This window comes from Trichogramma pretiosum, unplaced genomic scaffold (assembly GCF_000599845.2).
Source record: "Trichogramma pretiosum strain Unisexual culture from Peru unplaced genomic scaffold, Tpre_2.0 scaffold23, whole genome shotgun sequence".
NCBI lineage: Eukaryota > Metazoa > Arthropoda > Insecta > Hymenoptera > Trichogrammatidae > Trichogramma > Trichogramma pretiosum.
In genome coordinates this window covers 769,703-785,756 of record NW_019641629.1, presented here as the reverse complement: position 1 = coordinate 785,756, position 16,054 = coordinate 769,703, and the positions used below count along the sequence as shown (strand labels likewise).

General features: G+C 41.7%; 2 protein-coding genes across 2 annotated transcripts in view; both read left to right on the top strand.

The window, feature by feature from the left end:
- Nucleotides 1-16,054, top strand: part of LOC106654839 (insulin-like growth factor-binding protein complex acid labile subunit) — a 272,241-nt gene that overhangs the window by 65,651 nt on the left and 190,536 nt on the right. The window lies entirely within an intron of this gene.
- LOC106654840 (zinc finger protein 658B-like) lies at nucleotides 6,856-9,019 on the top strand. Its single transcript, XM_014374915.2, has 3 exons — nucleotides 6,856-6,998; nucleotides 7,074-7,185; nucleotides 7,260-9,019. The coding sequence occupies exons 1-3, from the start codon at nucleotides 6,964-6,966 to the stop codon at nucleotides 8,889-8,891; spliced, it is 1,779 nt and encodes a 592-aa protein (XP_014230401.2). The 5' UTR covers nucleotides 6,856-6,963; the 3' UTR covers nucleotides 8,892-9,019.

Sequence of the window (16,054 nt, the reverse complement as noted above, 5' to 3'; positions counted from 1 at the left end):
CCGCCGAAGTCGAGTTACGACGATTGCCGTTCTCCCGAATCACCACCTGCTCTTTGCGCTCTCGCAGAATCATCGAGAAAAAAAAATTAATCATCGAACTGTATCTAAAAATCGTCAATTTGCCACTATGCTTCGTCTGTATACGCAGCAGGTGAATCCGGCACGCGTTCGTTCGTGGAGAAAATTCCTAATTCCAGGCCAGAGTACAAAGTACTACCCCCCTTCCGAATTCACGTGAAAAATTTCGTCGTCTCGCGCGCGTCGCTTCTAACTTCCTCTCTCTCTCTATCTCTCTGCCTCTCTCCGTAAACCAAATAACAACAAAGTGCTGTATACGTATACTGTACCATAAGATACAGGTGCTGCGCGCGCGAATTAATAGTCGTCGCGACACGTAGCTTCTTCCTTGGGATATACGTGACTCACGTGTCGATGACGCGAGGAGATGCGTCGTCGCAAAGAGAAGTAGCAGACAGACGAGAGAGAGAGAGAGAGACAAAGCGCAGACTATACTGCGGAGCTCGAGTTAAAACTATCTTATATAGGAGAACGAGCACGGGGTTATACATACAGACGAGAGAAAGAGAGACGGACTATATAGCTTTCGAGGTCTGTGTTGTCATTCGTTCGTCGACGCGAGAACGAAGTTTTTTCACTCGTCTACGATAAATAGCAAAAATGAAATAGAAAATATTAAATATAGCAATATTTAAAAAAAAAGGCCAAATTACGGTATCGCGTAGATCGCAAACAAGAAAAAGCTCGAGCTGCAAGCGCACCTTTTGCCGTCAAACACCACCACCAAAGTGGATGCCACCGGACCAGCATTCGGAATTACAGATTGGCAAACTCGCCGCTGCTTCTACATCCGCGCGACAATGACTTTTAGTAGTAGTTGGCCCCGCGAGCAATTGCTTTCCTATCGGTATCGTATATCTACGGTATATAGTACACACCGCGCAACTCGTGCCCTCGCGAAACTGTTGGCAAAACTTTTTACTTATACCGCGCATATAGACCCGTGCGCGCAATAAAATCGAAAGGAGCGTCACGTATAAAGCTCTTACTAAGCCATGCATCGAGTTTCTGTACATTAGGGACTTGGCCTCTATACCTCTGTAGCTGCTGGGAAATTAGTTTACAAGACAATATTATGCTCGTAGATTAAGTCGGTTATGTTATACCTATATACGTGCGCGCATATCTACGCCGGCAGCCTCGGGGAGCCGCGCCGAGATATGCCTCGCGACCCATATAATGCACATTTACTCGAGGCAGCCATATTACAATCAACGTGCCAAATTATTCAAGCGCGCATAGCTCAACTACTTATGTAATGTTATATACATATGTATGTACTTACGCGACGTTGATCGGTAAACAGCCTCGCCTCGTACACAGTGTTGTGTTATATATACGTGAAATAAAAATGAGCCACTGTGGTAATGGCTTACGTCATGGCAATAATGCAGTATAACGCTGGAAACGAGCGCGAAACTAACCCCAAGGTAACGAGAGAGAGAGAGAGAGAGAGAGAGAGAGACGAGCTTGTACAGTATTAAGACGGCGCCAGGCATTGAAAATCCGAAAGGGGCCCAAGCTCTTAATTAATGGTAACGGCCGCCGACCTCTGGTCCTTGAAGTTTTACTTCTGTCTGAAACAATGGGAGATTAATAGAAAAGGAAATTCGCGAGCGACACTAACGGAGCAAAGCCAGGCCAAGGAGGAGGATGGGGATGGGGATCAGAAGGAAACTAGCCGGATTAATTTGCAAGCGGCGCTTACGTATACAGCGTGGACGTGAATGTGTTTGTGTGTGTGTGTGGGTGGTTAAAGACGGTGTCAGCAAGTTTCTAGTTCGCAATTTCTAAACATTTTAGCTGAATTGGAAGCGAATTCGGGGGTGAGGTGGGACAGTCGTCGTCGTGGCTCGTTTCTTAACATAGAAAGAGAGAGAGAGAGCCACCCCCGCCGAACTTCCGCATTTGTTACAAGAAAACAGAGGAACTTATATATTGTATGAGCGGCACTGCAGCAGCAGCAGTAGCAGCTTTCAATGCCGCTCGACCGGGGCTATATAAGTATTAAATTGTTCAGAATCGCGAGTCGACTGCAACCTCCCTCCATCCATTGTTATTCGACTGGCTTCTGCTGCTGCTGCTACTGTTGAGAGGGGCTAACGACTTGCGGTGGTATACCTGTTCAGTGGCACAACGGCGCGTGTATACAAATAATGCAGCACAACATGGACGGCGAGAGCCGCGCGCTATCATTTTTATTCCTCGCGGCTATTGCTAGATTTTACGGGTATTATACACGGCAACTGTATACGATAGAGCTGTTGGGAAATTGTAAAGAGCAACGAATTTGCAATGTTCTACGTTGCACAGAAGTGAAGCAGCAGGAACAGAGAGAGAGAAAGAGAGGCTCTTTCTCTCCCGCGCGAAAAGTTCGGAGCTTCAATTTCAGAATTTTGCGCGCGGTAAAATTTCGAAATTATTTAGAGCTCTTTTGCTGGCGGCCACGTGCCCTAGCCTCTACTATACCGCTGCTCACAAAAGTAAACAATATTAGTGTTAAAATATTTTAACTTTGCGCCGCCGCCGCCGCCGCCGCCACTGACACACTTCTCGAGCTGAAAATGGTATTCCGCGCCAGCGAAAACTCGCTAAATTGAAGAAAGTGCAAATTTCAGGATTCGCAGCTGTAACGCGAAGTAGTGGTAGCGGCTGCCGCGAGAGGTGGTTCATCAAAATTCGCATCTTCTCGGATGGACGAAGTATAAGTTAGGGGGAGCAAACTATATACTAATTGCACTGCCCTCGCGTAGCTTTGACGATCTGCTCTGATCAACATGCGATTTTTAATCAGTTTTTTTTACTTGCCACATGAAACCACGATGCGATGTCGCGTCGGGAGATGTGAATTGTGTACTTCTTCGAGCGCAGTGGTCTAGTAATAGTTTTTTGTACCCATTCCGAATTGCGAAATAATAAACCAAGTAGGTAGCCCATTGTCTCTTTCTTATTCCTGTAATTTAAACTTTTCTGTTGCGATTTATAAAAAATTTAGGCACGCGCCATCTATCTGCACCTCAGGTAACATTTGAAGTTTCGCTAAATAAGGATAAAGCACCTTGACGTCTCAGAAAATACTTACAACAATATGTAATTTGATTAAAGTATTAAATTTGAAGTTAATAACTCATAATCTTAAAAAAGTAGAAAAAATCGGATTTACGCAAATTCCTTTTTTTTTCAAATGAGACTTAAATAGGAGCAATCGATTATGTCGAATTATGCATTAATTCGATTCGACATCAGTTCGAATAAACAATAAACAATAAAAAGTCGAGCTTGGCTAAAACTTCTTCCTCGTGTGCAGTAGCTGCACACACACACACACACACTCTCGCGCAAAACGCCTCATGTAGCACGCGAGCCGAAGTATAAACCATAGTACAGACGAGAGAGCTTCCCGAAAGCTCGCAAGCTCGCTGAGCTGCCTCAATGCCGGAGTCGGTAACAGTTACAGCAGCAGCCTCAAAGCCCCTCGAGCTGTATATGTGCGTGCGGAGGGTAAGGGGGGGGGGGGGACTGACTTACACATCTAAACACACGTGGATTTATACAGATCTCGAGAAGCCTCGACGTAGCTGCGGAATCGTATAAGACCCACTCGCACACACACACGCGTGTACAAGTTTTGCGGTGCGCAACTGTTTACGCTCGACTTTTAGCCGATTTCACGCGCGCAAGTTGCAAACTTTTGCGGACCTAACGCGCCGCCTCCGCCTCTCTCTCTCCCTCTGCGAGAAGACGACACAAGTTTAAAGGTGGCTTTAATTGTCCAAGCCTTAGAGCCACACTGAAAGTACGAACGATGTTTTTCTCTCTCTCTCTCCCTCTCTTTTTCTTCTCTAAAAAGATATCGTTGTTGTTGTTATTATTATCCTCCTGCGCGCGAGGGCATCAGCTATATACGTATATTTACAAGCTGCTTAAAATTAATCCTCGGCGGGGATCTCCGGCTATAGGTCGAGCTGCTGCTAGTTAACGATGAGAGAGAGAGAGAGGATCGCCCCGTTTGCTCCGCGCGCGTTGAACTTGACCAAGTTTTCGCTACCAATTAACTTTATTGAAATTCAGCCAATCAGCGCGACGTCGGTTATATATACGTATACACATCGGAGTTTGTCGTTCGTGTAGTAGTAGCAGTAGTAGTAGTAGTAGTAGAGCAGCAGCAGATATTGGAATGCAAAGTTTGCCCGAGTTTTAAACTGCTTCACTAAATTCGTCCGTTTACTATATATATAAACAGAGGACCCGGGGAATATTTCGCTTTCTCTCTCTCTCTCTCGACAAACAAACAACGCGTAACGAGCCCATTGATACTTTTGCCCGTAGCTGTGGCATATTCCTCCGAGCTTAATTGATTCGAACCGCCGCGACTAGGCTTCATCCGGGTTAAAGCTGTATATTTACGTACACGTATTAGTTCGGGATCGATAACGATCTCGTTTTCGATTATAATTGAAAAAGGAAAATTAAATTGAAAATGTAGAAAAATATATAGGTTTATACAGCGAGTCGCGATATCGCGTCGTTGTGCACTTGATTTGAAAATATTTTTTCTCTGCGCAATTTTTTTTTTTACTCACTCTCTCTCTCTCTCTCTCGGCGAACACACGGGTCACGTAGCATTTCGCGCAAAAGTTGACGTCGATTTCGCGACGCGGAAAAGTTTTTGCACGCTCGCCAGCCAGAGAGCTTTTAGTTTTCTGAATTCCAGAGACGACGCTGTTGCGCGCACGCGGAGAGCAACTCGCTCTGGCTGTGTGTGTGCGCGCGCGCGCGCGCGCGTGTGTAATACAGTTCAGATTTCAGAGGGGGCAGCAAACTGCATAAAGCGCTGCCGCCGCCCGCCCCTGTGTGCCCAGTTACGTAAGTACGAATTATTATCGAAAAGTTTCGAGCTGGAGAGCTCCGAGCCCGCGCTTTATTAGCATTTTTAGCATCTACTCCTACGATGCGCGCGGCGCACTCGTCCGAAATGCAGTCGATCCTATACGTTTCCTTCTTCTTTTTTCGCGTCGTGAGTTTCTCGTTCGACACCTGAATTTATTTTGCAATATATATATATATCTCGCGCAGCTGTATAATAGCCATCAGCTCGGATTATTTCTCAATTTTGAACGCCGCCGTACAATCGCGCCTATCTCATTACAGTCGCGTCCTATCCGCGATCGGTAGCGCACGGAAAAAGGAGAGGAAAAAATATCGTTCGATGCCTCGGCGATGACGCAACAATACGATGCGATACAGCAGAGTCGAGCACTTTTCGTTTTTCTCGTATACAGCTTCGGAGAGTCTTCTTCTTTTTCCCGATGAACGCTACGTGACGCGAGCGCAGGTATATATAATAATAAATCCAGCCGGAAGCTCCGAAACATAAACGTCATATTTCTCACAAAGTGGGCAGGTAACTGCGTCGGTTTATACGGCTCTCGCATGATCGAAACATGTAAATATATCCCAAAGCTTCCAGGCCTTTTAAAGCTGCTGCTGTTGCTGCCGCTGCGTGCGTACATGGCTGCAGGCATGTGGGCACGATGCACCTCCATCGTGCAGGGCTGCCGCGGCCGTAAATGTACGTATATTATACGGACTCGCGCCTGTATAACCTACCTACCTACCTGCTGCTGCACACCGCGGAATTAAGCGCGCACTGCGCACACAAAGTGTAGTACCTATATACAGATCCAGGCAGAATCAGTAGTAGTAGTGGCCAAGGGAGGCCAGGAGAAAGAATGAACGAGAAAGAAAGAGAGAGAGAGAGAAACGCGTCAGACCGGTATTACTGCTTTTTCACTCCTTTACGCGGCTGCCTCGCGCGCGCGCGCGCGCATCTCTTATCTCGCAGTATCCTCGCACGCTGCTCTGGGCGAGCTGTATAAGCGCGCGTCCTCCTATGCACAGGCTGTACTGTCTTCGTTTTTTTTTTTTGCTCGTTCACGTGCGCGTCCGATCCGTGGGTATGTACTGTGCAGCGACTGCGTTACTTTTGTCCCTTTTTTTTTAATGGATATACACTTTTTTACGGCGCTTTATGCACCTCGAGAAAGAACTACTCGGGCCCGAATTATTCTGCAGTTTTTACCTCGAGATGCCTTGGCAATTTAGTCGCTTTTCGGTATTTTGTATCGTTATACTCGATACAACATATGATTGATATAAGAAACAGATGTGTCTATCCTCGATGAAAAGCCATATAGTAATTAGTATGGTTTCGATCTCGATTCGCGAAGATTATATACGAAAGTTGCAGCTATTCTTCCCATTCGCTTCCATTTCACGTGCGGATCTTCGACTTCTTTCATTTGTTGCGCGTGAAATTTTATACTCGCGTTGCAAAATGTAGACTTTGTACTTCGCGTAGCTGTCCGTCATGAAGTAACGTTTTCCCACGTCAATACAGCATGCGATTGTTCGTTAAATATTAGCTCTCCTTGAAAGAGAAAAAAAGGCACTTTTAATTCTTTGGTCTGAGAAAATAAAAATTTATCCACGCGCATGAAGGAATACGGTTCGTGCCTATTTTACTCTGTTTTGAAAAAAAAATTTATTCACCAATTCGAACGATGAAATTTAAACTGTAATGTACGGAATGATTGACGAAGAGCATAAGCTCGCTTGTTGTTTACGTCGCGCGTGACCTCTGCGGGTGTGTGTTACTTAGCGAGGTGATTTGCCGTGCATACCGCATAGCAGCGCTAGGCTACAAGGAGGACTGTGCGCGGAGCTGATCGAGCATGAGCTGGAGCTCTTCACACAGATACAGTTTTCCAAAATATAGCGAGCAGAGAGCACATCGATCCTTGCCGGTATTTTCGTATTTGGTTAGTTCGAAATGTGAAATCATCACGGAGAGGTTAATTGTTATCGAAATTTCAAGTGAAAAATATGGAATCCAGTGATTTACTCAATTGTGCCATTAGGTAATTTTTACTTCATGAGAATGAAATTGTAAAAATATTACAACATCAAAATTGATTTTATTGAGGTTATTTCAGAGTGAAACAGGAGGTTAGTCATGTCTCGCTTGTTGAAAATGATAATGAAATGATTGACGAGAAGCCCGATCTTAGTAACTTTCAACTGTTATCATTTTCACCAGAAAATTCAGTAAGTTTGATTACATTTATTGTAATTGTTGTTTTTACTATGAAAATTCTCACATTGCTTTGATTTTCAAACAGAACCATACGCTTCAAAAATGTGAAGAAAATCAAGGAAGTAAACTTGATAATGAAGTGGAAATAGTTGTTGAATGTGAAGACGTCAAGCCCAACTTTGATTTATTAGCAGTGAAGAAAATTGACGATTATTCTCCAAATCACTTGGGGAATGTAATTGATAGCGATGATAAAACTCTAAACATTATTAAAATAGAACCCCCTGGGGAAGTGAAAAAAGAAATTGTTTGTAGCATTGCTGAAGAATCGAATTTGAGACTTGAGTGTGAACTCATTGGACGAGATAAAAAAAACAGAAATACAAAAAAGGCTGACGATCAATATAAACTCAAAGCACAGATTGAGACGATGCATAGCAATAGCATCCACGCGTGTAAAGTTTGTGGAAAAACATTTAAACGAAAGGATCATCTCAAATACCACATTGATGCGGTGCATAATGGTATCGCACATACGTGTGATATATGCGAGAAAAAATTCACAAGTAAATGTAATCTTAAGGCCCACGTGAATAACGTGCACAATCGTATCAGATATGAATGCGATGTATGTGCAAAGACATTTTCACATAAATATTATCTCAAAGCACACATCGATTCAGTTCATAATAAATTTGCACCAAAATGCGATATATGTCACAAGACATTCACATCAAAGGGTAATCTCCGAAACCACATCACATCTGTGCATGATAAAATCACTCATAGATGTGACACTTGCGGAAAAAAGTTCATGTATAAGAGCAGTCTTAAAATCCACATCGATCGGTTTCATAATGGTATCACCCATATGTGTGACACATGCGGAAAAAAGTTCAAGAGTAAGGGCAATCTTAAAATCCACATTGATGCGATGCACAATGATGTCGCATATACGTGTGATATATGCGAGAAAAAATTCACAACTAAAAGTAATCTTAAGGTCCACGTGAATAACGTGCACAATCGTATCAGATATGCATGCGATGTATGTACAAAGACATTTTCAAATAATAGTGATCTCAAAAAACACATCGATTCAATTCATCGTAAACTCGCACCAAAATGTGATATATGTCACAAGACATTCACATCAAAGGGTAATCTCCGAAACCACATCACATCTGTGCATGATAAAATCACTCATAGATGTGACACTTGCGGAAAAAACTTCATGTATAAGAGCAGTCTTAAAATCCACATCGATCGGTTTCATAATGGTATCACCCATGTATGTGACACTTGCGGAAAAAAGTTCAAGTATAAGACCAGTCTTAAAAACCACATCAATCATTTTCATAATGGTATCACCCATATGTGTGACACATGCGGAAAAAAGTGCAAATATAAGAGCAATCTTAAAATCCACATTGATGCGATGCACAATGATGTCGCATATACGTGTGATATTTGCGAGAAAAAATTCACAACTAAAGGTAATCTTAAGGCCCACGTGAATAACGTGCACAATCCTATCAGATATGAATGCGATGTATGTACAAAGACATTTTCATTTAAAAGTGGTCTTAAAAAACACATCGATTCAATTCATCGTAAACTCGCACCAAAATGTGATATATGTCACAAGTCATTCGCAACAAATGCTACCCTCAAAGTTCACATCTATACGTTGCATAAAGGTATCATCCATAATTGAATGCAATGTTTGGAAGATTAATCTAGAAAATGTTCAACTACAATAATATCATTATTTCCTTCAATGTTATATCATTATGTAAAAACAATGTTCAAGTTTAAAAAAATAAATATGTTTTTGAAGAAAAATAAGACACATTATTGATTGTAAGCTAATAAAATGTTAACAGCAAAGGTTAATCTCCGTGCCTCCGTGGGGATCAACACCTTAGTTTGATCCCAATTATACAATGTTAGTCACTTTTTAGCGCGCTTTGTTCGACGTAAATTCTACAAGCTTCATTGTTTCGCGACTTACATCTACCAGAACTGAATCGCTTCAATACTGTTTACGCTTTTTAGCGCATCAATTTCTTTTTATAAGAGGATTGAAAATCACTTGTAATGGCTGTTAAGTAGTTACACACTACCTAGATCTGATGATCGAAATTTAATAAGAAAAAAATAGTATTTGAGCATAGTTCACTGAATAATTTTTAACTTTATCGTCAGAACAAAAATCGATTACTTTTTGTGTTTTCCCTTCCAAAATCAATCCAAATATCCGATCGAAAAATTCAATAAATACCCTTGAAAAAATCTTTTGATACATAATAAATTCCTTTGAAGTATAAATCCAAAAAAAAGGAGAAGTTTTAAAGGGAGAAGCTGCGCGCACGCTGCGCTGCTACGCACTGCACACACACGCACACGCACACACACATTCTCGAGCAATAAAGCGTCTCTCTTTCTCTTGCGCGCACCTTATCTCTCTCTCGTCTCTTGTTTTTTCGTTCGTGTTCGTGCAGCGGAGTCGAGCGCGCACGACGACTGAATGCACTCGCTTGGCCTCACACAGACAGACGCGCACGCACACCATCTCGTTTTCTTCTTATCCTCCTCGCTGCCGACCAACTATATGTGTACACGAATGTGCGAGCGCGTGAAGTTACCTAGCCGATGTTTTCTTCAGTGGCGAACTTTAACGTTACGATATTCATACGCGGAATCTTTTGTCTGGCAAAGAAGCTTTGAATATTTTTTTTTTTCTGAAGAAAATTTAAAAACGAGCTGTAAGCTGCTTTTATTACTTATTGTATGAAATTTGAAAGATGCAATATCGATTGCTCTTTATTGCACGATCTACTTCCTTTTTGAAGGTAAAGACACGGAGATACTTATAAACCGAATTTGACTTATAAATAAAATAAAGCGAGCACGAAAATAACCCTGTCACATTAAACTAATAACAAATGCATTATCTCCTAAGCCGATTGCATATTGGCATGCAACAGAATTAGCCCAGAAGTGAGTTGCATCATCGATGAATCGTAATCGTATTTGCATCATTTATCGAAGTGCCCATCAACATTAACATCTGGCGAGATAATAACGTCAGAAATTAAAAATGGAAACTTTCAAGACGTGGACGTAATGCGCCGTCTTCGATTGATATTATCTGAAGTTTCACGAAGGATTTAATTTTTTTTGCCACCTGTTGATGAAGTACAATTTTTACACAATTATAATAACTTAAGAACAACTCTAATTGTCAGCAGAAATACCGATAAGATATCGACATTGTGTAATCATCAAAATTTATCCAGGTCTAATACTGTTTCCTAAACTTCTGTTCGACACCGACATCGCGCGAAGAATAAAAACTTGAATAATGCGATTAATGAGTTATATCGTGTGTCTAAGAACTGCAATCCAACTGTACTAAACTAGTATTGCAACAATAAATTCTCTCTCTCTCCTAACAGTAATATCTGTAAGAGATATCTCACTCGTAAAGTTGTACCCCCCTTTTTTTTTATTTTACTTCTCGCAATTATAAGCAAACAGAAGTTGCGAAATCGACCCACACGTACTACACGAGCGAGCATCGATAAATCACCATGCAACAGCAACACATCTGGTGCATATACATATAAATGCACACGAAACGTATTAACTGGTATTAATTCCCGGGTACTATGCATGATCGTTATACACTTCCAGCGATTCTGCATTGTTTCCATGTGCTCAATTCATTCAATTAAATAATCAATATTGAGCTAAATGTTGCTCACAAGTCGTGTATTGCGTAATTAACGAAATGATCCCTTTTTTTTGTTGCAGGTAAGAGTCGATCCATGGAATTGATTTAAAGTACGGATTAAGGTGAAGAATTTTCTACTGAAATTTGTACGTAAAAACATATCCATTAAAAAAATTCAAATTACAAATGGTTTAAGCCCATCTTTGTTATTTTCGTTGGCCTCCATGCAGAAACAATTAGATCAGAATTAAGCCCAACGAGGCGTAAAAGAAAAGAGAATGAAGAAAGCGAAAGAGGGAAAAAGAAAAGAGCTTCGCAAAAGTCTCCTGCGGGAGAGATAGAAAGGGAAAAAGGAGCGTGTTGAATCAAAAAAACATCATACATAATAGAAAAACAAGCATGGCAATGGGTATAAGCCTCTCGCTCTCTTCTCCATTTGTATATATAACACAAAAAGCCACTCGAGGCTGCTCTCTCGCAACGAGTTGCACAATTAAAAATCTCTCGTTGGAGCGAGAGAGAGAGACGATTGTCCTTCTTTTTCTCCTTTCCCTGCGCATGGAATCCCACTTCTCTGCCTCTCTCTCTCTCTCTCATCCCTCCTCGATTATAATCGCATTAGCGAAAATATGCAGTTTCGTCGTAAAACAGAGTGTCCTTTTCTTCGGTAAGAAAAAGAGCGAACGAAGGGGGAAAAAAATTAAATCCGCTTGTTTCGATACATCTGGGCAGGCAGAGAGCCTGGAATAACAAGTCTCTGCGTCAGAAAAACTCTCTGAGTTAGCCAAACACTTTTGTGTCTAGATAAATGCGCGCGCGCGCGTGTGTGTATGCGTGCGCGTGAGCAATGTACGTTGTACGTCGGAAATCGTCTGTAAAAAATAAAGAAATAGCAAAATTAGTCCATTAACTTTGGCACCGCGATAAATCTTTGTCCTAACCCGTCTCGCTCTTTCTCTTTCTCTCTCCTTGCTTTCCGTTCTCTTTTTCATCTAACGGTCATTGTCGTAATACAGCCATTGGATTTTGTATAGCTTCGCTTGGATTTTGCTGAGAAGAAAAAAAAAATGGAAATTACCCTGCTTTTGGACTTTTCCCATTCCACGAGCGCGTGTGTGTGAGTGTGCGTTCAGAAATTGTCTGTGCTGAGCTTTTCCATTATCTTACCGAATAAAAGTACCGCTATTATACCGTTTCAATAGAGCATGACTTATTTTTTTTTTTTATCCACGCGAGACATAATCGCATCAAATCGGCTTAATTTAATATATAAATAAAATTGCGCATTTAATTCAGCGACTGCCTAATCCACGAAAGACCAAACATATCTCGCGCTCGCAATCAAATCTAAACTCGAGTTTAACGTTGAGCGAGTTAACGCACGAAGTTCAAAAGATAAATCTTGGCGTTGTACAAGTGCTTCTCATACGTTTGAAATACTCACCGGTAAATACGTATAATTCCCTAGACCGTCGAGCTGAAACAGCAACGAGAAAAATGTTTATTCAAATTCGCGCAGCGTTACAGTGTACTAACAAAAATCTGCTTGAAATAATTTCTATTTCGATGTAAATAAAGTCGAATGCGCGCGGAAAAATAAGTCTATTCGCGTCTTCCCTGAACGGGTTTAAGTACACATAAATAAAAAAGCCCGCAGAAAAAGAGTTTTCCATTCGAATCTTCCTTCCGCGATCTTTCAATCACACGAACTTTCCTTTTGACTGAATCGTAATGAAAAAATCGAGATATCATGACTCGAATTCTAGGTACGTATCTATATATCAAAGCACACGTTTTTCTCCTACCTTTGCGAAAAATCTCATTGGGATTCGCTCGTATTTTTCTTTTTTTTTTTTTACACCGCTTCTTTTTTATTTCAATTTGTTTTTTTCGTGCGTAAAAGAGCGAGAGTGAGAGAAGCAGCACAGAGAGCAGTACTGCAGTGTATGTGAAACGCGCTTGGGAGTAACGTCACACTGCGCGCATTCCTTATCTCTCGGTGATTTTCTAAAAAATTGGTTTTCGTATCTAGCTCTCTGGCTTTTCTCTTTGAGTAAACTAAAACTATAACTGAACTTTGCTCGCGTATACACACACACACACTCGTACACGCATGCGAGGAATATTAAAAAAATCTATTTTACGGATGCTATCTCGACTGTTGATAGAGAGAGATCATGTCAATGATAAACAGCGTTGCGAATTTCGACAAGTTGGAAACATCTACAGATAGAAAAAGTTTCGCTGAAAAATGTCCGTACTGTGTGTATTTTCGAATGAATCCTGCGTCTGGTATATATCGCGAGGCAGCAGCGGGGCTGAAGTAACTTCGGGGCGAGGTTATTGTCGGGCGCGCGGGTTTGTTTTCACGCTACACCGAGATCTAGCTTTATTCGAATGGTCGGACGATAAAATATTTATCGTATCCTTATACTCCCCCTATTTTCCTTCTCTTCATCTCTGTAAAATCATGACTTTGGCATACAGTTCCAACGATTCGAGTCAAAATGAAGCTTTAAAATTCTACTCACTGATCATATCTACGGAAGAAAAAATCAATTGTCCTTGTGGCATTATCTTCGCCCCCTCGATCGTGAAATATTAATCAGTTTTTACAATTTTACCCTACGCATGCGAATCATTGTATTTGGAAAAAATTCGCAGCGAGTCAAGCTCGAGCGACGTTTGCGCAAGTCAAATTTACTCGACGCCGTTGTAAAGCGTATGTATATATGCGAGCTTCATTTCCTCCGAGGATTTGTTATAAATAAACCTTTCATCACCCTCTCCCCGACGTGCTAGTCTCGAAGAGCCGAGTGGTCTGCACAATAGTCAAACATTTGCCGTGTGCAATAAGCATAACAGTTCAAGGCTGTGTCTACTGCTGCTGCGAGAAGAGAAGAGAATAGCTCCTATGTGTACCCGTGTGTATGTGTGCGCTGCAATAATGGCATAAGTTGTGTAAACTGCTCGCAAGCTTTATGCGCGTGCACATATATATATCTGCACTCCACACAGCCTCTTGGGAATACCAATTTCAAATCGTCCGGTATAACTACTATCTGTGTGTTTACGATATCTCAAAGTTTATATTGATTATTTCCTCGAAATATGTTGCGCGAGCGATACGGACCGTGAACTCTTTAAGGTGAATACGCCATTCGATTGACTTTAAACTTTTCGATATATCAATTAAGTTTGTCCCCCTTTGGCTCATTTCGTGCATTATCCGGCGCGCGAAGTTGTATTATCGGAAATAACGACGACGTGTAGCGGTGCCACCAATCATCCGCTAAAGCCTCGTCTCGATCGTAAAATATATATTCAATTAATTATTCGCGAAGTCGACCCGGCTGATTTATATTTTATATGTAGGAAATAATATACAGCCGAAACTAGGATAACTTTTGCGCGAAACGGCCCTCCCCCTCGTATTCAAATAGATACGACGTACATCATAAAATATGAAGGCACAGAGCTACCCACTCAACGTTTATTGATCGTAACTTAAAGTCTTAACAAATGCTCTTCTCTCTCTCTCTCTCTCTGTCACTTCATCAGCTCGAGCTACTGCAGTTTCCCAAAGCTCCTGCGCCCAATCTCCTCGAGAGCAAACAACTTGGCCCATGCCAAAACTTTGACTTGCGAGCGAGAAAAAAAAAATTACGATTTTTTCAAATTTTCTGATATTATTCCAGCGCATCGGACGATAATGGATTTGGACCCAGCGCTCGTGCGCGCAAAATCACAGAGATTTTTAATAAAAAATCAACCGCGAAAAATCTGGCAGACCGTCAAAAAAAGCTCGCCTCGATGCACACACGTATAACCCGTGAAGAGCAATATTTGAATATGCGAAAAACAGACGTATAAAGCGTCTGCCTGGCCTCTCGAGCACACTTCAAACTTTTCTAATTTTTATCGCGGGTGCAGCGATGACCTTCCGCAAGAGCAATATCACGTACAGTCAGGAGAATTACTTTTCTTTATAAACATTCGCTCTATTTGCTGTTTCGACTTATACGCCTTTCTTTCTTCTCTTTTTATCATTTAAAAGTACAATTTTCTTCTTTCATACGAATAATCGAGTTTCATTGAAGAATACGCAGTAATAAGAAAAAAAAAGAAAACTGGTGCAAAGGTCACCCGATTTTAAATTATAAAAGTGTACAAACTTTTTTTCCTTTCTACAGCTTCGCGCGCGCGCGCTCGACTTCGACTTTGATTGCAATTACAAATCCTATCGATTAATTACTGCCTCGTCGGCTGCGCGCCCCAATAAGAAATCCGATAATTTCTGAAGAAGCGGAAAAAATTAATCCAATGTTAATTAAGCAGAATGAAAGCTTTTGCAGCGGGGCCTCGTGCACAGTCTACAGAGGCATATTCAAATACACACACATATTTGTAGGAGTGCCTAGCTGTGCGTGCTCTAAACGGAAGATTGGTTATTTGCGGTATAGGGAAGTGATTTCTCCCTCTTCTTTTCCCACCCACGATGCAAATAGCTGCCACTGCCCAATTATGTCGGTTAATAAAGAGTAGTAGTTGCTTTGCTTACAAAGAACAGAGGAAGAAGGGACAGAGAGAGAGAGAATATTGGAAAATGGATAAAATTACGCTTTAGAGGCCGGGGACAGCAGCAGCAGCGCCGGGGCAGTACTGATTAATAATGGGTGCAGAGAGTCGAACTGAATGACGCGATGGAAGAAGAGAGAGAAAGAGAGAGAAAGAGAGGAAGTGAGAAAAGGGAGTACTCGTGCGAAAGGTTAAATTGCCTCGTGCGGATTATCTTTGGCGCCTTTTAATTTTAATTCGATCGACCGACCGACCGACCGAACGCCACGCTGGGGCGACGACCATCAGCGCAGGCGTTTGCTCTTGAGGCTAAAGAAGTAGCAGTGGTAGTAGTAGTAGTAGTAGAAGGGGTGAAGGGATTTATCCGTGGACACACTTAATTGCTCAGATTTTGCGGGCTACCGGAATTTTCTTTCACTCTCTCTCTCGCTCTCTCACTCGAGCTTTATATAAAGCGTGAAAGCTCAATATATATACGTAGTCACGCGCGTCAGGTTCAAAAACCCAAAGTCATTACGATTCACCTGCGATTGAAATTACTTTTTCTCTTTGTCTCCTCTTTT